Consider the following 27,261-nt stretch of genomic DNA (forward strand, 5'->3'; position numbering starts at 1 on the left):
CCCCTGACTTCTGTGGATCTTATCATCCATGATTTTATCTTGTGTCCAATTCATGTTGTAAAGCACAACAGTCACTCAGCTCACTTCAAGAGTGATAAGTTTATATCCACACCAGATTCAATAAATTAAAAATAGCATCAAGAAATAGTATCAATGTAATGTATAAAGTCTGCCAGATGCACAAATTAAAACAGCAAAGCTCAGATGTAAAGGTATTTCATGTTTTCAAACTAAATGCAGTTAACTTTTTCATTAATTTCTCCAAAATGAGCACTTAAGTTTTTCCCTAGACAAACAGGGATTTGGTGTGGGTTGTTTTTTTCTTCTGTTCTGGATGTTAATCAGAAATTTCCCTAGGGTATGAAGGCTATTCAGAGAGGAAAATAGTATTATTAGGATTAATTCAAACTATCATAATTAATTCAATAAATTTAAATAATTTACAAAACCAAAAGTCTGTGGCAAGACTAAAGCAGAATATCAATGTATCTACCGGGATAAAAGGGACCCTAAGTATTTGTCATTACTGATACGCCCACTTTTCCTCCTTGCTTCCAACAGTTACATGAACTTACAGAATCATACGCTCATGACAAGTACCCCACTGAAGCAGTAAAAGGAAAGTGAAATAAAACATCTGGAACTCGAATCTTGGTGAATACAAGCCTGTGTATCACTCAGGTGATAGAAACCAAAGAGCAGCTGTCAGCCTTGGCCGGAGGGCAGCACCTGGGATTTCCCGAAGCCCCCTCGCTCCCTCGCTCCCTCCCTCCCCCGCGCAGTCCCGCGCTCACCTGCGCTCTGCAGCATCTCCGGGGGTGCTGCGGGCTTCTCCTCGGCCGCGGCGCTGCCGCTCGGCTCCGGGCCCCCGCCAGGGTTGCCGCCGTTGGCGCTGGAGCCCGCGGGCTCCGGGGCTGCCGGGGGGGCTCCGGCCGGAGGGGCTGCGGCCGGGAGCGCGCCGGGGCCGGGAGTGCTGGGGGGCGCGCCCGGGGACGCGCAGGAGGGAGCGGCCGCCGCGGGGCTGAGGCTCGAGCTGCTGGGCCCAGAAGTGCTCTGTTTTGTTATGCTGGGTGCTGGAGGGGTCCCGCTTTTGTTATCGAGTTCTGCCGGGGGTTGCTCTGTCCCCAAACTATTTGGGACCGACGTTTCTAGTGCCTGACCTTCTGTTTCTCCATCCAAAGCGTACTGCTCTTCCCCTTTCTCCAAGGAGCCAGTGACCTTCTTGCACGCTTTAGTCAGCAGGAGCTGGCCTATCTTGTCTACCTTTCCCTTTCCCTTGCTGGATGAAACAGGACTGCGTCTATTCCCAGAGCCTGGGCTGCTTGTAAGCAGAGAGGAAACAACAGTTCCCGACTGAGCTGCTGGCACAGGGCACTGCTCACCCGACCCTGCCCCTTGGGAAGTCTCCTCCGGGCTGAAGTCCTTGGCTTGCTGAGCAGGAAGCTGTGAAGGAACACTGGAAGGAGCGGGAGTGGAAGAAGGCAGTTGGACAGGAGATGCCAGGGGATTCAGAACGAGTGACCTGCTGGTGGGAATACTGGACACAGGACTGGTGGATGAGGTGCTGGGAGGAGTGGGCCCGGAAGAAAACTTAATATTCTGTGGGATATGCAAAGGACCAACAACCGCGACCGACTGAGGCATCACACTCGAGTTAGAAGTCATGGGGGCTGCTGGAATCGTGCTGGACTGAGAGCCCTTCATCACTTGGATGATTGAGGATGAGTTTATAAACACAGGTGTGATGAACTGCGGCCGGGCATTGGACTGGGCCGCCGACTGTCCCTCTGAAACCATCACTTTGCTCCCCACATTGGGCATGGTGACAACAGTGGACACTAACGCAGATTGCAAATGGGATGGCAACGGAGCTGATGTATTAGCAGCAGACGCAATAGGGTTGGAAGTCACAAAAACTGTTATCTGATTGGGAGGTAAAGGACCTGAAATAGAAGAGCTAACAGGCCTCTGCATTACTGGAGGAACACTCTGTGCCACACTTGCATTTACTTCTCCCAGTTCCTGGTGCCCTGGATTTGGACAGGGTTCATTATTTTGAGGCAGGCTAAGTGAATTAGATGGCTCCTTGCTCAAGGATGAATCTGGCAGTGGAGGAATGACAGCTATCTTCTTTAGCTCCTCACCAGTGGGGACTATTGGTGCCATTTCAAGACCAGTCAGCCCAGGGGGCTTAATGGTCACATTAGGAGCTCCAGAATTGTCAAGAAGTTGACTTAGAGAAGTTGGTGCCTCCCTCATGGCTGGAGATACCATGGCTTTACTTTCCTCCATGACTGGGAGCTTACTGCTGTCTAAGGCTTGCCCATCTTTTTTTGCCTGCTCCTCAGGAACCAGCACTTTAATTTCTGGAGTAGGGGCACCTTTCAATTCCATACTGGGCTGGTCCTTGCTACCTAGGGCACCTTGTGCACTTTGACTCTCAGTATCTTGAGGCACACTAAGGCTCTCCTTATTGTCTTCAGGAATGCCAGTTACAGCAGGTACAGAAACTGTGGGATTCTGGTTACTTAGCATGGAGTTATTTTGAAAACTTGTGGTCACAGGTGTTGGCAAAGAAGAGGGACTAGCCATCATATTTCTCTGTAATTCCATGTTCTGCAAGAGAGATGGATTCTGCTGAGTTGTCAATGATAATTTAGCTGCTTTTGAATTCTGTCTGCCAGGGCTTGGTGTAGTTTTCCTACTGGATCCAGGACTGGACCTTCGACTATTGCTTGGGCTTGCTCTCTTTGTTCCTCCAGCATTGGTTTGTTTGCCCGAATTAATGACCACACCTTCCAACTTGTGTGACTGTGAGGCAGTAAAACTGGACTGATTGTTAATTGTGAGATTTGATGGGGCTTGTCCAATGGCCTTTAAAGTGGTGGGATTCAGACCCTGCTGATCAAACCCTCTATTGAGATTAGGCCTGGGAGGTAAAGGAATATTGATCTGGGGAGGGAACAGACCAGCAATAGAGGCATTAAGCCTCTCTGGAGACAGGCTAATTTCTGAGGGTTCTGTGCTGGGTGGACGGTTATTAGGAGTCTGAGGGTAATATGGCCTTGGGCTAGCTCTGTTTGGGGTTTTAGGCCTTGACGTTTGTGATGGGGCAGCAACATTTGGAAAATGGTGTGTAAGAGCACTAGACAGAGAACTAGACTGCTGCTGGGGACTTGCACCTTGGGCAGCTGAAAGTGGGGATGGTCCAGGCTTGGGTCCTGTCATCATTAACTGGTTCTGTGAAACTACTAAATGAGATGTCACATTATTCTGAGCTCCTGATGTTGGAGGGCCCTCAGCTCCACCTCCTTCTGGAAGAGAGGATACTGATGACACCTCTCTGAGGGGTGAGCTGGAAGGATTCTGTACGTTATCTGGATAAACCATTTTTCTTGCATTATTTCCCAGAGGAGGGTTGCCTGGCAGGGCCATCCTCTGTTTGTCAGGAGAGGGAGGCACAGGCCCAGGCCCCTGGAGGTTCACCATCACTGGCATGTTCCCGCTCTGCTGCATTGGCATCCGCTGGGCATCTGGGTTCAGCGGCCCCCTGGGAGGGTGGACCCCCTGGGGCACAGGCAGCCTAACTGATTTGGGATCCTGCTGCATCATCAGCATCATCATCATCTGCTGCTGCTGTGGTGTCTGGGGGGCTGCCTGGCCTTGCTGCGGGGCTGCCTGGGGCTGCTGCTGCTGCTGCTGCTGCTGGGGCTGGGGCTGCTGCGTGTGTGGCATGAGCTGAGGTGGCATCTGCTGAAGTGGCCTTTGCTCCACTGGCTGAGATGGATAACCTAAGGCAACAGATCACACATGGTTAAAACCAACCAAAGATCAGAGGAAGGAGAATTTCTGTAACAAACAGGATTGGATAGAAAGTACAGCCTGGAGCCTGCTTACCTTGGATGAGAGCCACATTAACAAAACAGACTTTACAAACAAAGCCAAAGATTTTACTTAATTCATAAAAGCAGTTTTACTTAATGTATGACTTGTGTGAGATTTAACTGGAGATCTCTTGGTGTGTGGTATCAGCTACTAACCCAAGTTCACATCACCTGACAAGTCTCTGCAACTGCCCATGGGCTTCCTTTCACTGGCAAATGCAGAGTTGGGCTTTCACTAATTATTACTCCTTAAAACTAACTTCAGAATTTGACAGCCCCCAAGAGTCATGCACCAGCACACCTGCCACAGACCTGACATTGTCTTGAGTATAAAGTAGAATCTGCCAAATGTTACTTGGCCAAAAACATGCTAAGAATTCCCTGTGTGGATTATAATATAAATCCTATTCCGGACTTCAGATTTAATCCTCTACATACAAAGGATCGTTCCAACGACAACCACTGTTTCTTCTCAAAAATCAGTTATTGGTCAATGCTAAATTTTTAAGACATCAGTCTGTGCTACAGCTAGAAATACAACATTTTTAATCAGTTATGTTACTGCTGAATAACACTGCAGTATTCAGTATGATACCTGCAGGATGATAAATGAGAATGGGGCCACCTCTTCAATTTGAGCTAACCCAAAGAAAACACTTAAACAATGGTACCAATTACTTACTAGGAGGAAAAAAAGTTTGAAATAGAATGTGTGATAGCAAAAATAAAATAGAACTGTTGCAAAGATCATTAAAACTCTCCTATAGTTATTACATTCAGATAATCACAGAAAAATCCTACTACCTGGTGGCCTACTTGCAAAATCAGAGAGTTTAGGGCCTGACTTCTCTAAATTCATTCCTTGGTCTCCAGACATCGATGACTGATCACTCTCCTCCAGGCCAGCTGGACGTGACTCTGAAGAACTGAAAGAAAAATAATCGCAGTTAAGAGCCAGCCCCTACATCAGTGTTTGATTTCTGCTTCTATAACTAAGTACTCAAGTAATTAATTCCCAGCACTCTCTACAGACCTGGAATAACCCACTGAAATGCCTCTGACATAACCTGCCTGCCTGGAACACACACACCAGGTCTGTGTATAGTCACTGCCTTAGGTACTACACAAGGAAACAAGTTGCCTGGTGCTCTGTTGATCTTAAACATTCATTTCTGCTGTGAATCTGAGCTTTAGAACTAAGAGAAGGCCAATGGAGATTTCAAACGATAGGGCTACATATATTTCAACTAAACTAAACAGCTTTCCTATGACATCTGTATGGATAAGCAAGTGTCACAGGTAGATGCATTTTTAATTTATTTTAATGGTAGCACCTTTTCTTCCAGTATTACACCCAGAAGTGACTTACTCAGGGTATCCAAGACCTTTGATAACATCACAGCACGAGTGCACTAACATGTCAGGCATTGCAGTCACCCACCAGAGCACAGACCTATGTGGTACTGGGGCTCTCTCTGTAAGTGATCACATGCTAGTCTGGGTTGGAAGGGACCTTAATGCCCATCTCATTACATCCCCTTCCACTATCCCAAACTGCAACAAGCCCTCTCCAACCTGGCCTTGGACACTGCCAGGGATAAAGCAGCCACAGCCTCTCTGGGCAACCTGTGCCAGGGCCTCCCCATCCTCACAGGGAAGAATTCCCTTCCAGCAGCACATCTGACCCTGCCCTCTGGCAGTGGGAAGCCATTCCCTGTGTCCTGTCCCTCCATCCCTTGTCCCAAGTCCCTCTCCAGATCTCTTGGAGCCCCTTTAGGCACTGGAAGGGGCTCTGAGGTCTCCCTGGAGCCTCCTCCTCTCCAGGTGAAAGCCCCCAGTTCTCCCAGCCTGGCTGCAGAGCAGAGGGGCTCCAGCCCTTGGAGCATCTCTGTGATCTCCTCTGGACACTCTCTACAGGAGTGTCCTCCTTTTGCCCCAGGGCTGGAGGCAGCTCTGCAGGTGGATCTCACCTGAGTGAGGCAGAGGGGCAGAATCCCCCCAGCCCTGCTGCCCACGCTGGGGATCAGCCCAGGGCTCAGCGGGGTTCTGGGCTCTGAGTGCACATTGCTAGGTCACATTCAGTTTCTCATCCATCAGCATCCCCCAAGTCCTTCTCCTGAGGAATTTGATGCTCCAGGAGACTCTCTAAGACAATTTTAAATTGTCCAGACTCAATGCCCAATACTTGGACTAAATCAAGACAGCTTTTGCAGACCTAGAAAAACCCCAAGTTTCTATAGTGAACAATATATATGGCCAGAGGATGTAAAATAAAGAGGGATAAGAGCAGAAGAACTAAACTGCTTATCACCTTCATGAATATATGAAGGTTACAGAAAGTTCTGTGTAGGAAAAGCTCTAAGCTAAAATTAAAGACATCAAAAGAAGTACACTGCCAACGAAGAGAGATAGAATCATGTAGAAATGCTATGGACAAAAGTAACACTTTCAGCAAAATATGAATTTGAAATGCATAATGGTGGGGAGATATATCCTACTCCGATTTACTTGAGAATAACAGTTTCTGGCATCTGTACAGCTGACACTAAGCTGTAGACACCCATGGAGACACCCTGGCCTGTCCTTATGTTCTATCAGCTACCTAATCAACATTCAAAAAGCAGCATGTGACTGGAAATCCCTGAATTTTTGTGGGTTAAAACTGGAGAGAACACACACTAAGAGAGAAGAGAGGTGAAAATAGGGCAAACAGAACTGTTCCAGCCACTGCTGCTGAGGGCAGGTACTGCTAAGGAAAGCACCTGGAGGGTAATGCTGTGTCTTATCCAGCACACCACCAATTTTTGTGATGGAGGGGGTGTAGGATTACATGCCTCCACCAATAAATTTGATGAAAACTGGCAAAATGCAGAGATATGCCCAGAGTATTATATTAACAGCCACGAGTGAACAAAAATTCTGGCCGCAAAATCACCCAGAAGAGCTGCAGCCTTTGGTGCAGGTGCCAGCCACGTGAACTGAAATAATACCTAAAATTGTCAATGCAATCTCAAATTGGTCAATTTTGCTATTTATTTACAATAGTGGGAAATTAAAAATGCTACAGTTAAAGTTCAGCTCAAAGCTGATACGCAGCATCGCTGCACAGAAAGGTTTAACCTAGAAAAGAAAACCGGTGCACAGTGGATCCTTAGCAAACACCTCCTGCCAGATGGATCTGTGCAAATCCGGCAGAACAGACCCGAGCTTGGTTTGCCAGCAAAGAGCAGCTATGATAAGAAAGTCTGCTTCTGTCATTGCTGGAAAATTTAAACATCAACTGAATCTCAAGTGAGGCTGAAATTCACTGGACATGTTGAGGAACAACCACTCGTAAAAAATAACCAGAATATGAATAGCAAGATATTTGTGTGAGGGACAAAATATTCCATATTTATTCTTCTTTTCTATTGCTCTAGATGTGAAAAATATATGAGTAACTGCACACCTGGTACATCTGGGTTGTCATCAGCAGTACCTCTGCTCTACCAGCTGCACTCTGAAGTAAAACCTTCAGATACAAATCCCTCATCAGAGCAGAGAGAACTCCAGGAAAATCCAAACCAACCAAACCAAAGAAGGTGGCAGCTGGGTCATAAAGAGAGCAAAGCTAAAATGACAGGTGTGGCAGCCCCAGCCCTGCCCAGGAGCAGCAGCTCTGGCGGTAGAGAGGCTCCTCCCCTGCGGCTGAGTGAGGGCATTTCCCAGCTCTGCCAGGGGCCTGGCACCCCCAGAGCTGCAGTGAAACCCTCTGAGTCTGGCTGGTAAAAGCCTCTTGCTCGTGCAGTGCTGTCACTACCTGAACTGGACACTGCAACCTGAATGGCAGCACTGGCAGTGACCTCCCACAGTGGATTATTTCTCTTCCACCAGTGCACAGGATACTCATGGTCTGTGGACAGGGGAACATGAAACAACTGCTTGTTTGTGCATGGATTTAATGGAATTAACCAACCTGTTTTATCCACAACCCCATTCCATCTACCTTCTTGTTCCTCGGTTTACATCCCATTACCCACCGTCTCCAGGTTCAGCACACAGATGCAAACACTTTTAAACAACCAAAATGTCCTGGGTTTCATTCCAATGCAAAGTTGCTTAATTAAGCAAACCCTTGAAACTATTTTAGACTCGGCTGAATAAACTCTTTCAACAGCTCACTTATCCTATTTACATTCCAACATGACTGCAATCCATATTCCTAATTGTACTTTTGTTACTATCTTATTATTTCTCAAAATTATTTCTTTTTGGGGTCTTTATCAAATTAGCTGCATTTCCACGCAAGGTTTGCTGCTCTGAATTCTAAAATTTCTGAGGAAGAATGACAGAGAGGAAGCTGAGATGAAAAGCATCCTATTTGCTTCTGATGCAAGAGAAAGTGATCCAAATCAGATTTCGTTCCTGCCAATTCCAAGGCAGGAAAATGCTGAGCTTGCCCAACAATGTGAGGGAAGCTGAGAGTGAGGGAGGCAGGAAGGTGTTCCAGCCAGCTTTCACTGCACTCTCCCTTCTTTTTGCTGGAGAATAAACTCAGGAACTTTTGAAAGAACAGCTCCCTTCTCAGTGCTTCTGCAAGGATCAAGTAATGATTTAGTCCACGTAGAACCAAAATGCTCATCCATATCAGAACAACATTCTGGTTCTTTTGTTAATTACACTGAAATCTGATTCAAAACCTTATTTAGGAGCTGGAATTGAGCTGTCATAGCTCATTAAAAAAGCTGTAATTAAGACTTCTACTGTGAAAACTGTTTAATAAGCAAATAGTCTTGTGAGGCTTTGCAAGCTCAGAGGAAGAGCTTTATAGACACTTTTATTGATATTCCCAGGCCACACTGAGGCTGGGTGCTCATCAGTAAGACCAATGAAAACAAAATCATAAGAAGAGTTTACTTTAATTATTAATGGATATTTTTTTCAGAAGGTGGTGCCAACTCATCTGCTCCCTCTGAACGCTCTGTCACTTCCACAGCAAGGCACTTGCTACAGCAGTGGTTACCAGTGTTTTATTGGAATCTATTTGGACTGGAGGAAGTGGTGTCTGTGTTAGGTTTCTAAGTCACCCCAAAAGCTGCAGACTGGCCACACACTTGGTGCTGGCCAAGTTACTTTACCCAGGTTTCCACATCTGGCCACAGACTGTGTCCTCCTCCAGCTGTAATCTGAGATCGCTCAGCAGCAGTGAGGACCTGACAAGCCATACCATGACAGTACACAACTATACAGGAGAGGCTTGGAAAGCTTTGTTCCAAGGCCTATTAAATTAGCATGTTTTGCTTTGCCTTACAGCATTTCTGCATTTTATTTTTGTACTAGTTAAGCCAACTAATGATTGTCACAAAAGATCACTTGCTATAGATGATGTGAGTTTTTCAGGCCACAGTTAAAATGTCCATGAGATTATTAATTCCACCTTCACAAAGGAATCTTGACACTGCAGAAAATGCAGGCTGGAGCTACACACTGAATAACCAAGGGAAAAGTTAAAATACTGAACATTTTGCTTAGTACTTCATGCCAGCTTCTCTTTGCACTGAACTGAACATGTGTCCCTAGGAAAGGCAGCATAAACTTCAGGTTAAAAACACGATTATTCAAAGGGGCCAGACTGGTGGAACCAGAGCCACACCAGGATCTTCATGTGCTATTGCCATCTTCTTGTTTGGTTCTAAGAATTGAATTTTGCTATTTGAATATATGTGTTATAAATTTCTATGCAATTTTTTTTCGTTTTTCCCTGATTGAAAACAATCCCCTCAAGTACCATCAGGTGGATTCCTGTTAATGCCCCATGGGCTCATCTACAGCATCAGGATAATTAAATAAAGCATATCTGCCTTCACCATTTGAGCTGAATAATGGCACAGCAGCAGCAGCAGCAGCTACCACCCTGTGCTGGATGATAGTGAACTGTCAATGGCAAATGCTTACAGGACAGCTGGCCAAGAAAGAATACGCTGGCCGAAGAAGGAAGAGATTCTGCAATCTTGTATTTTCACTAAAAAGACACATTAATTCATGATCTTTCAATCTTTTACATTGGCCTCCTCCCTCTCAAGAGCTGTAGGGTTTTTTTTCCTTCCTAATCTCTGCTAGGCCAGGAAGAGCAGCACTGCTTGGATTTGTTAATCTCATACCCAGAAAGTACCACATTCTTCCCTCTAAATTCTAGCTGCAGCTTCAACTAAGAGAGAAGTCCAGCTCAAATCCAGGCAGAAATGTGTCAGGATATGCACATGATTCAGGAAACAACCCCCCAAAATCGGTCCTGCACATGTTTTATAAAGGCTTCTAGTTCTTCTGAACATACTTCCCACCCTTTGATCGGGGCTGTCAAGACTGCTTAAAAAAGCCAGCCTCCTCTTCCAAGGACTGTGGCACCATGGGCCACATGTTAAACTTCCTTCACCCGGTAAAGGTAAGGAACAGTGCTGGTAGAATTGGGTTTATAACTGAGTTTGGATATTTGCATGTTATTTTTGGTCTTGAACAAACATTCCAATGACCGATTCTTGAGAGAAACTTCTACAACATGAATAAAATACAAGTCCTTTCTCACCCATTACTTGCTGATAAAATATTGACAAGATGCCAGTGGGAGTTTCTTCATGCCCCTTATAAAAAACACTGTAATATTAAACCTACGTTGTTTGTTCTAGCTGTTGATTATTTTTCTTCTTCCTTGGAGGCTTCTTCTTCTTTGGCTTGTTGGCATTCTGGTTATTCTGTTTGTTGTTCACACCAAAGTGCCCTGCTGAGATATCGCTCTGGAGCAGGTTAACCAAGAGTGGACTCGTGAGTGTCACATCTTTATTGACAGGAAACACGGGGTTCTGCCCACAGGAAACCTGATTCCCATTGGGAGTTCCACTAAACCCTGTATTGAAAGGCAGCCCATGGCCAGAGAAATGACTCCCTGAAGCACTGCTGTTTCCTTGCATTCCTTGCATATGAGAAGGCACCATGTTTGGCTGCTGCACAGGAACCTCAGGTAACATCTGTGTCAAGTTCCCATCATTGTTTGTTGTGGTCGCAGTATCCCCAAGTTGCTGAGAGATGTGAGGACCAGGTCCAGTGGGTCTTAAAACTTGCCCTTGAATTCCCATCACCTGAGAAGGATTCCCATTCACAGGGCCCTGCTGTGCCATCATCTGCCCAGTGAACTGCACCATGTTTCCTTGCATGTTTGGGGTTGGTCCTCTCATCAGTTGAGCTGGCCCCGTCATAACATTGGACTGGTTTTGAGTACTAAAAGGCTGTTTATTTCCTTGCATCTGAGTGGTCATCATCTGCTCCATCATTGAGTTTTGCTGTAGCAAGACCTGGCCCTGAGGTCCCATCATCTGATTGTGTGTGGACATAATCTGCTGTCCCTGCTGGGGAATCATCTGTTTGGGTGGGGTCATCCTCTGGGGAGAGGGACCAAGATTTTGGTTTTGGGGCGTCACCATCATTTGGCCTTGCGGCATGAGCTGAGTTCGAGAAAGTATCATCTGGTTTTGAGGGTTCAGCGATCCCTGAGCCTGAATGTTCACCATCTGTCCTTGAGAGGACACGATTTGCTGATGCATCCCCATAAGCTGGGACTGTGGTCCTTGCTGAGGCTGTCCCTGCATATTGCCCATGTTAACTTGTGGTACCCCACTAGCACCAGCCTGCTGGTTGGTCATACTTCCATGAAGTCCCATTAGATTGGTCTGCATCATATTTGGTGGGCCATGTGCTGCTTGCATCTGAGTTTGAGGAGGTCCAGATCCTTGGCCACCTTAAGAAAATAAAAAGAAAATACCAGTAAGAAACTAACTGGAGTGGTGCAAGTTTTCACACCTTTAAATGTCAAACACTCCAAAATTGCTTTCCTCCCTTTTCCAATAAACTGGCATATCTCGTATATTTGCAGTCCTGGGATGCAAAGTTTGATGCTATAGATACATGTTAGTTGTCAAAAGAGAACATCACACATCTCAAAATAAACACTTGGACTGGTACTTCCCCTGTATCCCACTGCAGAAGACAGAACAGAAACTTAATTTCAGTTGTTATCTGCACCTAAGTTTGAAAATCTATCATAATGTCACCTGACTCAGCAGAGTAATTCGTAACCAAAATGAGCTTCAACTCTGAGGATACTTTATAATGGGTTAAAGAATAAATGCACACAGAGTACTGATGAAATGACATCATCAGGGTATCCACAATCCAGCCAAAAGACTAATAATTGAGTTGTGAAATGGAGGGAGACATCTGTGAATTAAAGATTTCATTTTCACACTTTATAAGACGTCAGAAATTTTTGAAGGAAGTAATAAATAATCTTTTCAAAGCAGAACAAGATTATATTGCTATTCTGCTTCTAAGATAATAATACTTTTTTTTTTCTGGACAAGAAGTTCCTTTTGTGTTGTTACCTTTATTACCCCTTGCCTCCAAATTTCAGTGCTACCTTGCATTCAATTTCTCAACAGCTGCTTCTGAAGCCCAGACCCACAGTCCACACCAATAATAGTTAGATTTTGAGAAACATGAACAGCCTTATGCTTTTCTTTTCCCTATCCAGCACTACACCCAGAGTGCTGCTGCAGCTCCAGCCAGCAGCTCCCTGTTAATGGCCGGGGTTTAACGGTTTGGGACCCGTGTGACACGGGAAAAGGCATCACGTGCTACAAACGGAAAATGGCAAAAGCTGAGGAACAGCCCCCTGCAGTCAGACCTGTGTGCTGCACGTTCTGGCTGGCTGGCAGCTGTGGTGCTCCGCTGTTCCCTGGCGTTCCTGGAGCTGTGGAGGGGACCTGGCCTTGCAGGAAGTTCTGGTTAGCCTGGCCTGCAGGGAACCCCGGGGGGAGCCGCTTGGGCATTCCTGAACACGAGAATTTTCTGATTAGTTAGTATGGGAAATGGGAAGGAAAAAATAGACAAAATCTATAATTGGAGAATACCTTTGAGTCTCTGCTGTCACAAGACAGGTTTAGGCAGAAATTGTTTTTTTGCCAATATACAAAATCCACTGAAGACATTTATAGTTCTCACCTGTGCAACAATTCTGTCTAACAAATTACTATGACTAATTTCAAACTATAATTAAAGTACAAAACCTACTACCCAGAGAAGGTGAACAGTCCACGTTTGACCTTATAGAAACTAGAAATAAAGTAATGCGGTTTGTTGCTTTCTGCTCTACTGCATCTCTTAGCACGCCCTCAACTTATTCAATGTACACAAACAGAAATAACTGGTATTCTTGTTAGTGATGTGCTCCTCTCACCAATTCTGACACACCAGGCACACACTCCTTATCAGTGCTGCTGTGTGCACACACTCAAAGGGTCTTTTCACCCCAAAGTGGGCAGAGGAACCCCACAGTTCAGTATGTCCACACCTGCTGCTCATTCAAGTAACTCTGCTATCCCTGCTGCAAGAGCAAGGAATTCTTTGAGGCCCTCATGTGGCACAACACCCACACTCTGGCACATCCCAACATCACTGCTGCCCTGGGACAGAGAAATACCCCTCCTCTACCTGCCAGCATGAGCGGCAGTGTGGATGGGTTTAAGAGAAGCCACTTTTTAACTCACTGTCCAAACAATGCCTCAGACTTTGAAGCAACCCTGCCCACTGCCCCCTTTATTTTCCTGACCCAGTGCCAGAATGTGACTTCAATTCCTTCTGCAGTTACAGCTTTCTAGCACACCTAATTTTACTGCTTGTGCTAATTATCAGTTGTAATTAATATTTCAAGGTAACCAAGTCTATAAGCCAAACACCAAATATATCTGCAAATACAGAAACAGACTTATTGAAGCACTACATCACTGGACTCCAGCTTTGGTTCTGCTAAACTTTTAGGGATGTTTTTCATGTAGGAATGCTTGAACTGAGAAAAAAAATGAAGTGCTAGCTTGGCCTATTCCAAATCTGATATAAATTCCAATTTGCTAAATTGACTGTGTGAAATGCAAAGCATTTGAATGCATTCATTTACACTAAACCTTTAAATGTAAGGTGGCTTAAAAATGGAAAGATCCATAATGACAAATTAATGTATAAATTGCAACAAAGAATGAGCATGCATGGAAGTCAGGCAAAAATCTCAGCAGTGGGAGCAACACAGTGGGAGCTTTGCTGAAACCAAGGAATTCTGTCTTTTAAAATCACCTAAGGATACAGCTCACAGCAGGATTGTTGATTTAGCAATAAGGTCTAAAATAAGACCAAATAACCTATTTTGATAGTTTATTTCTGGTGTGACTTTTAACTCAGAAAAATTGAGGTTTGTTTGTACTAGGTTAGTTAGGAAGCTGAACATGGAGATTATACTAGCTAAAGGTCATGGCTAAGATTTCTGATGGGGACATATGGCCAATGAGGCAAGACTGGAGGGAAATGTGACTATAATAAATAATGAATAACTGCTTCCAGATGGAGACAAAATAAGATACACCAAGTGTAGGGCACCGGCAGATCCCAAGAGAACCTTGAAACACAGCAAATTCACTTGAATTCAAACGAGACCCATGGTACAAACACTGAAAACAAGAAGCTTATCCAGATCAGTAGACCAAGAGACCAAGAAACAGGAATTCCTTTCAGTGTTTAGATAGATTTTGGATATACAACATGAGAATGCAAGACACTAGAATGTACTTATGTGTGTGTAGGTGGACAAAGAATATGGGCCATAAGCACATAAATAAATTATTTCAAAGCCTTAAGCAAGAACTGATGTATGGGACATGAGAACAGCCATCCAAGTGGAAGATGAACAAATGAGTGAACAAAGAGAAGCATGGAAAATCTGCATGGAAATACAAAGGGCTCAAGGGGAAAAAAAAGCACCAAGGACACAAAAGAGGGGACTGAAAAAAGAAATGCCTTCATTGTTAGAGAAGAACTCCAGCAGTAAGGAAAAGAAGTGAGTGCATTGGTCCAAAGAGAAAACTAAAGACAACACAGCCAAATTAAAACATCCCTTAATGTCTTAATTTTAGGATAGGGAGTACAACAGCATGGCAACAATAGCTTTTTCCTCTTCATATAGGAAGAAACTGGTGACAAAGACAGGGTGAAGAAGAAACATCCACAGCTTAGAAAGGAAGATGCAAAACAATGCTTCATTTCTGTAATTGAAAATGTAAATGGTGACAGAGGAAGGTGAAGAGAGAAAAAAAGTGTTTTCATTACACTCTTGCAAAAAATCCTCCCCTTTCCCCCCAAAAAAGAACAACCCAAACCTAAACAAAATCTCCACACATCTCTGAACATCCTAAGCTTGCTTAAAGGCAACAGAAGAGCTGTCAACAGAACGACTGGCAGTAATAAGTGCAGTGCACACAGCAACTCCTCCCTGACCCTTTGGGCATCTCTGCGACACTGCAGGACAGAAACAGAGTGATGTGGATGCTCCTTCACCAGCACCCACCTCAGACTCCACCTATTTGTTGATTCTGTCTCAGAAAGGATCTTTTCAGAAGATCCTTTATATTAGATCCAGACTTTACGTTTCTTTTCCTTTTAAAATAAATGAAGGTCTCAGTACTTCTTACCTCCTAAACCAGGGTGTAAACCTTGTGGACCTTGGTTTTGCTGCTGCATCACCATGAAGTTGGGGGGTACATTCCCCTGTTGCACCATAGGATTACGACTAGGAGAACTGACAGGCTGCTGGAATCCCTGGGGAAGAGTGCTGCTCTGGGGAGGCCTTGGTCCCAGCTGCTGCTGCGTCTGGTTAACGGTGGGAGATGAGGCAGGAGAACCCTGCTGGAAGGAGGAGGGAGAAGAAGCGGGAGACTTATTGGTCAGGTGGGGTTGTTGTAGCGGTGTAGGAACCCGTGAGGGCCCTCCCTGAAGGCTTTTCATTTGAGGAGCAGTAAACTGGCCAGGATTGCTCATCTGGGGAAAGTTTGAGTGCGCCTGAGAAGCTTGCTGGCTTCCAAAAGGATATGGAGGTGGAGGATGAGTAGGAGTTTGTACTGTTGCTAGAGATGGTCTTGCTTGAAGCTGCTGCTGCATTTGTCCAGACAATGGGGTCTTTTTCCAGCCCTGGTTTACTGTCAACGTACCCAGTGCTCCCTGGGTTGGGGGAGGCTGAAGTGCTCCAGAAGGAAGCTGGTTCCAGCCAGGGGGAACTGGAACCTGTGCTGGTGAAGTGAAGGAAGGTCGAATACCCTGCGGTGGCTGCTGATGTGGCTGGGGAGGCCGATTTTGCAACTGCTGCTGCTGCTGTAGCTGCTGAAAGTTGGCTGAGTTCATCTGCCTGTTTACAGGAACTGACTGCATTGAATGGAGCTGAGGAGCTAAAGATCCAGATGGATGATTTTGTTGCTGCATATTTAGCCCAGATAAGAGTGGGTCCATTGCATCTAATAAAACAGCAAAGAAAAATAATTTTTCAAAAACCCTACTGTAGACAAAACCCATCCCAAAACAACAAAGGTTAAATTGCTTGCTTGCATTTTCTTACTATGAATAAATAATTCATATTCCAGAGAAGCCAGGTCTTATCAATTTATATCCTCTAAAATAAAGCACAAGAGCCCCTCAATACTACAGACTGATGTGAGCCTTCTACACACTCAGAACTGCAGAATCACAGAGTATCTCAGCTGGAAGGACCATTGAGTCCAAATCCCTGCTCCTGGCAGGATAACCTAAAATTAAACCACAGGACAAAGAGCATCATTCAGACACTCCCTAAACTCTGTCAGGCTTGGTGCCATGACCACTTCCCTGGGGAACCTGTGAAGAATAACCCCCAAACATTCACACCCACCAGACCCCCAATCCTTAACTTACCAGTCTATCTACCCTTCCTGAGAAGAAGGGAAAAAAGAGCACCAGAAATATTCCTGCCTGCCTCATTGAACTAATCCTTCTCTTACCTTCAAGCTAAACATACAGCTCAGTCATGACAGTTCAAGTGCAAAAATACAATTGTCATTGTTCAACACATTTGAACAAAACACCAAGCAAGCTGGTGACTTATTAGGCGCCCAAATTATTTGAAAAAAATTAACAGATTAAGGGGGAAAGGAGGTTTTCACAGAAAGAGTAGCTCCCAGAAAGGCAGGGAAAATGCTCCAGAACAATTCTGGAGTACTCTCATGAGTACACACTCGAGCCTGTGTGCTGAAGAATCTAAGTTTAAGAACTTTTTCAATCAGTATTGTGACTAAATGTTACCACCTGGCTGTGAGGAAGGCCGAGGTGTTCGTGCCTGCAGCTCAGCACTAGCACCACTTGCCACCATAGAGGAGGGCACACTTCCACCCTGGGACATCATGACAGCTGCAGCATTGCTCATTCTTATTAAACCTTAAAAAATAAAAATAGAAATCATCAAGTCTTGAAGTTACATAGGGAAGAATTTTAGATTTTTTCTTTTAACAAGAAAAAAATATATTTGTCAGTAAAACAATTATTTAGACTTCAAGAATTGTTTGTCCAAAATAACCCGAGGTTACACCTCTGTATCTGAAAGCTCAGATTCCCTGGTATCAAACAGACAAGTTCAGATCATGCTGTAGGTCTTTCTTTAACACCAAATTTTAAAAAAGAGTAAAAATAGAAACACTACTGACTCCGGAATTAATGTGAGCCAGACCTACCACTGAAAGCACCAAGTGACAAGATTGTATCAAAGCTGTACATGTAACTTCAGCTTTTGCTACATCTGAAACTAGAAAGTAACTGAGGTGTTGCAATAGGAAAAAAAATTTCAATGTTTCACTTGAACAGGCTGTAATTTTCTAAAATGATTGCTACAGTTGCCCTGTTGGTTCTATTGCTGTTTTGCTGTTGACCTGCAGACAGGAAATGAAGGCGCTGATGCGGACAGTGGAGCATAGAGCCCTTCTTAAAAATGCTTTCGTTTTTGTTAAGGACAAAAATTTCACTACTGTTTAATTATGTTTCTACAAAGCTGAAATGTTCTTTCTATTCCTTCTCCTCAATTGCCACAAATGCATCTTAGATAAACTGACCAAAAATACTCCTGGTTTAATTGCTTTAAATTCCATTTACTAAAATATTAGTTATTTATTCTACCTTATGATTCAGCTATTTTAATAAATTAGATAGTAGCTTTCTTTGTAAAAACTCTTTGTCAAATTGAGTTTTGTAGTTAAAAATTCCTTATGAGTATACAATACTCTAAAGTATAGTTTAAAAACTACACACTTCCACAAACATCCCTTCTTCATGATCAGGTCTCAAAAGTTTATCAGAAAATAAGAAGAGAGCAACAATGACAGTGTCCTGTCCTTCCCATAATTCTAATGGATTTAATCCAAGTCAGTTTATTGTACACTGAATCAAGACTTATGCACATTTCCATAAAGGGAACCAAGCAGAACACTGTGAAAATTTGTGCATATTTCAAAATGAATTCACTACACTGAACTCATCTGCTTCAACAGACTGTAGGTAAAAACCCCAAACAAACCAACTACCCAACAATCCAACAAAACCCCAAACCACCACACCCTCAAAGTAGCTGAAAACAAACCAATGGGCCCTGCCAAAATCACTCCAAAGTTGGTGGGACACAATGCACCCAATAATTCATTTACGTAACACAGGACATGGTTTGACAGCATGGAACAAGACCAGACATTAATTTAAATGGCAATTAGAATTCTGCAAACAAGAAGTGCTGTAACCAGTGGAGTTTCATTAACCCAGCAGTAAATTTGGAGTGTCTGAAGCATCAGGAGAAGCCCTGAGGGGATTTACCTTGCGCACCCTGCATGGGGAATCCTGTGTCCATACGCATGGCGGTGCTCGCTCCCAGGGGCCCGTTGATCCGCACATCCTGGCTCCTGCTCTGGGCTAAAGCCAAGTTGATAGCACCTTCCCCTAAAGCAAGGCACAGGTTGGGTGAACAGGAGAGACAGAAAAGCAGAGCAGAGACTTTTGCAAAAGGACTTTTAAGAGATGCCGAGGAAGGAAGAACAGGTTCCACCTCCAGAGCGCACTTTAGAAGGACACTTACACATCACAGCACTCTTCCGCATTTCAGTTTTAAGAAGAACAAATGTCATGACAAGCATTACTTGCCCTTGGTTTCATCCTCAGGGTGCTGCTGGACAACTGTCCAGAAAGGGTATGGTAACTGTAAAAGCCACTGAAAACTTGTCTTAAAGAAAGCCTCGTATGAAACAACAGGGAAAGAAGATCAGCCAACCCTTTCCCACTCAACACACAGAAAACATTTTTCAGGAGGGTTCTGGGTGCCCAGAGCATTTCCAGCTTTCATTTTTATTATTAGTAAATGTTATTCTTTCAAGAATAGAAGTCCTGAACTATCTTTTTCACTAAAGCCAAAGTAGTAACTTACAAGTTTTGCCGCAGTAACCAAATACACAAAACTGCTTTTTGTGTCTACATAACTCTGAGCTTTGGAAGCAGATTTGATGTGAAATACCTTCAATCTGGACTGAGAGAATGCCCAGGTCTCGGAGCTGCTGGTTGTTGTTCTGAGCCAGGATTCGCAGCCGCTCGGCAGCTTCCCGGGGGATGTTGAAGGTGACACGAACACTGTTCCAAGGCTCTATCTTCTGCACTTTTAACTTGTTGGAATCTTAAAAGAAAAACAATCAAAGTCAGTGCAAAGGCAGTTTTTAAGCACATCTGATGAAACAACTTCGTTAAAAGGTTGAAAATAAAGAAACTCTATTTGGCTTTGAAAATTGCCAAATTTGATTGAGTGCTTAGTCTCAGGTACAGGAGATTTTTCCCCACACAGGTGTACCAGTAACCAATGCTGCCAAACCACATCAGCGATTTTCCAAAAAATTAGCAGTAAAAAAACTCCTCAAATGACAATCAATGCAGTAGACAACAGAATCACTTGATAGTATTACTTAAAAACTGAAAGATTCTGTGGATAAACTACTTTGGAAAGATAAGAAAATAACTCATAAAACAGATTTTATATAATTATAGGTATTAGGTTTGGGTTGGAAGGGACCTTAAAGCCCATCTCATCCCACCCCCTGCCATGGGCAGGGACACCTTCCACTATCCCAGGGTGCTCCAAGCCCCATCCAGCCTGGCCTTGGACACTGCCAGGGATGAGACAGCCACAGCTTCTCCAGACAGCCGGTGCCAGGGCCTGCCCACCCTCACAGGGAACAATTTCCTCCTAATAACCCATCTAAAATCTAGACTCCTTCATCTTAAAGCCCTTCCCCCTTGTCCTGGCACTCCACGCCTTGTCCCAAGTCCCTCTCTAGCTCTCCTGGAGTCCCTTTAGGCACTGGAAGGGGTGCCAAGTTCTCCTTGGAGCCTCTTCTTCTCCAGGTGAGCACCCCCAGCTCTCCCAGCCTGTCCCAGAGCAGAGGGGCTCCAGCCCTGTGATACAGTACAGTGAACTGGTACAGATCTGGTTTGTGAACTAGATGAATGTGGGGAAAAAACTGACTACAGGAATGAAATGCTTGAAATATTTGCTCAACGAATGCTTGTGAAACCATCTTTTTTTTTTTTTTCTTTACAAGACCAGTGCCAACAGACTCCTAGAAATATTCAATATTTCATTGATTTCTACCTTATTATTTAGTTTTCTGGGTAAGCATTTCAAATCCACTGCCAAAAAGCATCTCAAAGTCATGCAAGATATTCACTTGCAGGTTTTCTGAACACCTGTTCTACAAATAAGCATTTCTACATAGATCAGTGGTTTTCAAAGTCACTGCAGAAAGGTTGGGCAGTTATGTTGGATACATTATTCAAAGTGATACCTATCTAAATGATCGCTACAACATGCAGTTAAGGATAATTTAAAAAATACTCCCAATATAGCTTTATAAATTTCCAATTTCTATCTTTACAGAAAGAAAGTTCCTCTCAAAACAGAAAGCATTGACCCAAATTTTCATCAGCCAGCTCCTCCACTGTAACCTCAGATTTACTAAACATTTGCTAACTTTTGAGGTCTGAAAAACATGTTAGTTAAAAATGCCAATACTCACTGCTATTTAGGAAGCTCTTGTTCACCACTAATTCACCAAGCCCCTTTTGCTGCTACAGTAATGGAATTATTAAATTCATCCTCATTCCACCTGTAAAGCTGGTTTTGGCTGGAAACATGGCAGGAGAAGTTTTAAAATCCCCTTTTGTGGAGGTTTGAACAATCCCATATTTTCTACTATTAATGTTCCAACATTTTACATAGAAAAATTGTATAATCAATTTCAGTATTTCTATGTATTTGCACCTGAGTTTCTCATTTTTCAAGCACTGCATCTGCCAAGATAACGCCATGTTATTTACTAACTCTGCATTCAAGATATACTATTTTGCTCTGAACCAGTTTAAATAACTCCACACATGGATAATTTTCAAATTTTTAAGAATTTGCTTTCTCAGCTGAGGTCTGAATCATGTGTATTAACCCTGGCATTAATATTTATGACAGACTCAGCATGCAGCTGCCTCTATATAACAAAGATGACTATGTGCAGTTATAGACTGAATTTATTTTATATCAAAAATAATTGATCGATTGACACAATTATCTGTGGTATTACACACATCCCTTCACACCAGTAATGGTCTGTTAGTTTATATCTCCTACCAACTGCTTGTAAGAGACAGCTCAACACTGTTATTTCTTCACAGCATTTTTGTCTTATCCTTTTTTATCTCTCTGAGCAACAGCAAGAACCCAACAAACTGATGCCAGCTGACTAGATGGACAAAATTGAAAGAAAGGAATAAAGTGACAAAGAAATTCAGTTTGGTTATTGAGAAGCAATGTGTTATTTTCCTGAAAAGGTGTTTGACACTGTTGAAGAAAACAACCAAGACTACCTAACTGAGCAGCCATTAGTAACCAGCACAGGACCTTTTGCAACATGCTCAGACAGAGGACAAATGTCTTTTTCCAGATCTAAACACGCTGGGAAAAGATGTCCCAAAAAGTCAGTTATCACTGATTTGCCATAGTGCTGTTCCCAGAGATGGATGAGCATTCAAGGGATATCAGGGCACTACCCATTCCCCATCACAAATCAATCAATCAATCAATCAATCAGGTAGGGTGTTGTGATGCACTAAATAGTTATTTAGATGTTCTGCTCTGGGTGTTATGTTACATGAAGGGTTCCCCTTTCCCTCAGGTGGTTTCTTCCCTTGGTAAGGTGGTTTGTCCCTTGTAGCCCCTCCCTTCGCCCCTCCTCACTGGTGTCCCATTGGCTGCGTCCCTCTGTCCCAGCCTCCCATTCCGTGGGTATAAATGTCCCTTGGGATTGGAATTTGGTCTCTTTTTTCACCTGGATGGTCTCCGATACAGATGTCCCTTTCCAGCTAATAAAACAGGACATCAGAGCCACGTGGAGAAAGGGCGCTTCTCGTCCTTTGCTTCGTCCATGTAGGATCCGTGCGGGCATAAATCCCAAACTAGCCGGGGGGATTTACAGCCCGAGACCCACGGATCCTTCAGTAGGGTAGGTCAGAAAAGGGCAGTAATGTCATAGGTACTGGAAAGTGAACCCATTCTCAGATGAACTGTAATTGTTTAAATTGGACAGTTTGGGCAGTAAAACATCTCCTGTGTGAAAAAGCCTGGTTTCACTTTTTTATAAGACAGCCATGTGTAATAGAGGGACATGAAAGAGAATAAAACCAGGTGAAATGTGGAAACAGAAGAGAAATGAATCAATTTGCCAAATAAATCCATTTTAAACAACAAAACAACTGCATACACTTGTAGTCTGCATTTCTGGGAAGAACAACTTGCAAATTCACTAAGAATAACCCCAACCAATTATCATTACAAACTAAGTTGCTCAAACCCAATATAATCTATTTTTTTGTGCAAGTATCCTGACTACCTAAATAAGCATTTTAAGGACAGTTGGAAAGTGACAAGAAGGCACATTACCCATGTGTAAAAGGCCAGGCACATTCTCCAGTATGGTATCCAGCTTCTGCTCAAAATCTCTGTCACTTATATTTCCTTTAAAAGCCACAAAGATTGTGGAATCCCCAGGAGCAGCCTCCTGTTTCAGTTCATCTTCCTCCAGTCCTGAATCAAAATCCACCTCTAAGTCTTCCATAGCTGAGGAGTACAAGGAGGCATATGTATCTTTTAAGTTAGGTAGATCATCCAAAACCATTGTTTCCAACAATGGGAGCCTGTCAGACGTCAAGGTGATGCTTGGAAGGGAAAAAGAGAATTATAATACATATAATAATAATAATAGTGTAAGGACATTAACAGCTGCTTTCAATGGCACATTTGGTCATTGACAGAAAAACCTACCTGGTGACCCAGTATTGGGCTCTGTGAGACCAACTGTATGAGGCTGAAAATGGTGGCCATGGCAGTGCCCAAGCTGTTCCTCCACTAGGACAAACAGAAGGGGGTTCCTGGCAGAATTGTGCTGCATGTGACTTGAGAAGTATTCCAGTTGATCTAAAAGACAGACAGGTAGAAAGGAAAGTAGAGGATAAAAAATCAGAGGAAAATTAATTTTATTCATTTCTGCATCATAAAAGGGACAAGCAGGTACTTGGTACCGATGCTGCAGTGCCTGACTGTCAGGAGACTAAAACTCACAGCAACAGCTGAATTACAGAATGATAGGAAGAACCACCAAATTTAATTTTAGAGACTGCAGATGCAATAGGTCCAAAGCAGTAGGAAAGCCACAGCATATTTTTACCAGGAGAAATGTAGCATTTGAAAAATATTTTACTCACACCCAGCTAAATCTCGGGCATACTGTGCCTACTTTCCTAAAGTTTGTAAAGATTTAGGTGTTTTCAGCTTCTTCTGCACATAACAACCTGAAATCTGCTCCCCCTGTCACAGCCCACAACTCCCACCATGCAGCCACATCACACTCGGATAAGAATGAATTCAGAAAGCCAAGTCCCACACCTGATGCATCTTGCTTAATGAAATGTCTAAACTTTGCAAAAAACTTTGACATTATGACATTAATCTAAGCTGTTACAGAAGTACGATCTGTGATAAAAGTATACCTCACCTTTCAGTGGACACCACCTATGTTAGCATACACATTTTCCCACTCCATCATGAGGGCAATGGCACTGTCCTTTCCAGGTGAGACATCTGCTGTAACACTCAGCACTTTGCAAATACTGCTGAAAGATTCAAACCACCTGTAGAAATAGCCAAAAAAGGGACCTGTTCCTGACCACCACAGTCAAAATCAAATCCATTCACCAGCCAGTACTGTCAAGATCTCCTAACTCCAAAGCTGTGGGTATTTGGCACAACCCACCCAGAAGGTTTAGCTCAGGACAACATACCCTTGAACAGGATACAGATTGGGGTTTTGGCAGAGGTTCAAGTTCCCAACACAAAAACACAACTTTGAGATGAAATGTGAGCTGCAGATACTGGCCAGAAAACAGCCTTTTCTGATAAAAAAAAATCTAACAGTGTTAGAAAAGCCCAGATTCAGCTCTGCACTGTTTGCACACTCACACAAGGCTGCTGAAGGGACAATATTCCAAAGGAAAAATCAGGGGCTTGAAGTCACAAATTCCCATTGATTTTGGTCAGATCTCTACACATACACTCCATACACTCACTACATTGACAAAATACTGTGTTTTTTTCCTCCCTTGCAACTCTACCCCACACCAGGCAATCCAACAGCACTAAGAAAAATCCCCTATTTTACATGGAGTTTCTCTCTCATCCTGCAGCACCAGCCTTCATCCTCAAATCTCAGATTAAAAACCAAGCGAATTTTGTCTCACAAGCTCTTCTGCAGCCCTGCATCAGAAAATAAGTTCAATATTTCACAAGTACTGATCTATTTCCATAGTGCTTCCATATACTTATTACTGCCATGGAAACTTTAAGATGGGCAATAGAGAAATAAATTTTTAAAATTCATAACCAGGTGATCACACAGACAAATTAAATCTTTTTACTTTCACTTGTTGCTTGGCTTTGTGTCTAAATTACTGCTCTGAGTGTTGGCATCTCCATTAAGGCAAACTCCTCAGTTTCATGTCAGGTGCCCAGACAATGAGAATCACAATTAGTAGGAGTCTGTGAAAAAATGTTTTAACTGATTTTCACACAATTTCTTGGACAGGTAACTTCCTTACCCAAGCTGGCTTTACACTAACCAGGAGAACAGTCCTTCTCCTTCTGTACTCCTACATCTTTTATTCCACATCCACTGACTCCAGGGAAAGAGGAGCTGAGGGTCCTACACAAATGGCCTTTTTAATGGCCAAACATAGCCATCCTGTGCAAGGAATGAGGCCAGCATCCTGTGAAATATAAGCACTATATTTTGAGGAAAATTACATAGATTGTTATTTGTCAGAAAATCATGAGTAAATTTTTTAGGGAGAGAAATCTCAGTTCAAAATACAGGCTCCTACATGTTGAAAAGGTACAACTGCTTGGAAGTGATGGGGTGTTGCACCAGCAGCAAGAAACATGAGTACGCCTGACAATCCCTAACACCAAAAGAATAAGAATAATTTATCTACAAGAACACAAACATTTCAGATCTTTTTTTTTAACAGAGGTGTCTGAAGCCTCCATCTTCCCTGTGAAAGAGCAGAAGATCCCCAGATTGCTTAAATCTGGTTTTGAAACAACTCATAAAAATGCTGCAACTTAGACCAAATCTCATCAACCTCATCTGAATGTGCTAAAATCTGACAGGATTTGTTGAAGTTATTGCCCTTGTAAACACTATAATAATTGAGTTTTCTAATCCCAAAGAATCACAGGCATTGCTTCACCCGACTTGGAGAACCACAGGACCTCAGGGATATTGTGAGGGAAGGAAACAAACCAAGACCAAGGTTTAAATTTTACCTCCCAGATGAGCACATACAGCTACAGCTCCCTTTGCATTTTTTCTTCACATTATGCTACTTAAGGATCTCTGCTATATTCATCTGCACCCTTTCCCTCCAAAACACATGAACTTTTGTCTGTTCCTATACTCAGCTATCACTTATCTCAAGTATGACATGAGAAAGTGATGATTTGCAAAATTTTCCTTTTCAGGCAGTGCACAGCACACCATCCATATCAGAACAAATGAATCCCAGCTGCACAGTGTCCCAACAACTTCTGCAATCTCATGGTTATAGGGTTGGCTTCCATAAATCCTGAGCAAGCACTTGACCATAATTAGCAGGTACCTTCCCTCAACACTCTTCCACACAAACACAAAAAGCCTTCAGCATAAGCACACACACACTGCTCATTCAACAGTCCCTCAAATCAGAACTCCCAGCAGGTTGTGGAAGGTCTCTGATAAGTAAGAACCACATCTGAACTGATTTGCACAACCACAGCACACTTCAGGAACTCAAGCACCCATGCTCACCTGGCAGCACAAGAAGGTCTCTGACCATCATCCTTCCTTCAAAAAGCACAAATGGCCTCCTTCCTGCCCCTGCTCCTTTAGAGTTTCCAAATTAGTATTTCCCACTATACAATTTTTTCTGGAAAGTAAGAGCAAGTCCAGTGCTACCACATGGCAACCATTTACCCTCAAACCTGGCCTAGAACAGGCTACAGCAACAAAACCAGCACTGTGCCTCTTTATTATAAAGTTGGCCTTATTCGGTACAGTCTAATTATTAAAAATGTCTAACTGAAGTAAGAGAGGTGGGGATAAACAGCCAAGTAACAGATAAATGGTTAAAATGCACCTGCACTTTGTACGGGGATAGTGGGTACAAGAGCTTGGCCCACGAAGACCAGAGTGTCCAACCCGAAGGGTGCAGGGCACACCCTGAGCTGCTGGAGGCAGGAGCTCCCAGGCACACTCAGCTTATGGATAAAACAACTGACTCACTAAAATGTGCAAAAGAGGCTCTTCAGAGGAAGAATTCCCACAGGATAGAGGATGCCACAGTTGAGACCTAGGCTGACGGACAGCTGGGTCACACACGCACCACCAGGAGCCCCAAGGCATTTTGTTGTGCCCTGTGCTGTCCCCACCAGCAGCCTGACAGGCAGCCTGCACAACAAACCCAGCACCACGTGGCTGGGCAAGGCTTTGAAAATCCCATCCATACCCCGGGACAGATGGGATTAGAGCAAAATCTGAAACAGCCAGTTGTCACTAACTGGGGAGCAGCTGAACATGGGAAAGCTGGCGGGCTCTGGAGTACCTGGAAGTGCTGGTCTCTGGAGGGAAAAAAACAACACAAAGGAAAAAACCCCAAATGACACCTCGGTATTTTTGCCCCAAGGTTCACTCAACTGATCCAAACTAACGTCAATTAGTCTCTTAAACAGAATTTGAAATCTCTTGCCCTGCTTTCCCTTATCTATTGCACTACACACAGCACACAGTCAAACCAAGGCTTTGTCTGGCCACCTCTTCCAGGTTTTCTGCCACAATCTATTGATTTC

The 27,261-nt window shown here is 43.6% G+C and overlaps 1 protein-coding gene across 9 annotated transcripts in view; it reads right to left on the reverse strand.

Annotated features, from left to right (window-relative positions):
- Positions 1-27,261, reverse strand: part of NCOA6 (nuclear receptor coactivator 6) — a 44,336-nt gene that overhangs the window by 9,023 nt on the left and 8,052 nt on the right. For 5 of the 9 annotated variants that reach the window (XM_038158550.1, XM_038158555.1, XM_038158559.1 and 2 more), the window contains 10 exons: positions 23,149-23,301; positions 22,768-23,042; positions 19,306-19,461; positions 18,615-18,737; positions 17,067-17,195; positions 15,428-16,243; positions 12,598-12,744; positions 10,533-11,652; positions 4,689-4,810; positions 795-3,791 (listed from right to left, as the gene is read on the reverse strand). In XM_038158550.1, coding sequence (XP_038014478.1) covers positions 795-3,791; positions 4,689-4,810; positions 10,533-11,652; positions 12,598-12,744; positions 15,428-16,243; positions 17,067-17,195; positions 18,615-18,737; positions 19,306-19,461; positions 22,768-23,002 — 5,845 coding nt within the window. In that variant the 5' untranslated portion in view covers positions 23,003-23,042; positions 23,149-23,301. Of the gene's footprint in view, positions 1-794; positions 3,792-4,688; positions 4,811-10,532; positions 11,653-12,597; positions 12,745-15,427; positions 16,244-17,066; positions 17,196-18,614; positions 18,738-19,305; positions 19,462-22,767; positions 23,043-23,148; positions 23,302-23,878; positions 24,015-27,261 lie in introns of all 9 variants that reach the window. The other 4 variants (XM_038158554.1, XM_038158553.1, XM_038158556.1 and 1 more) reach the window with 3 other exon arrangements.

The sequence above is a fragment of the Motacilla alba genome, chromosome 20, assembly GCF_015832195.1.
Source record: "Motacilla alba alba isolate MOTALB_02 chromosome 20, Motacilla_alba_V1.0_pri, whole genome shotgun sequence".
NCBI classification, from domain to species: domain Eukaryota; kingdom Metazoa; phylum Chordata; class Aves; order Passeriformes; family Motacillidae; genus Motacilla; species Motacilla alba.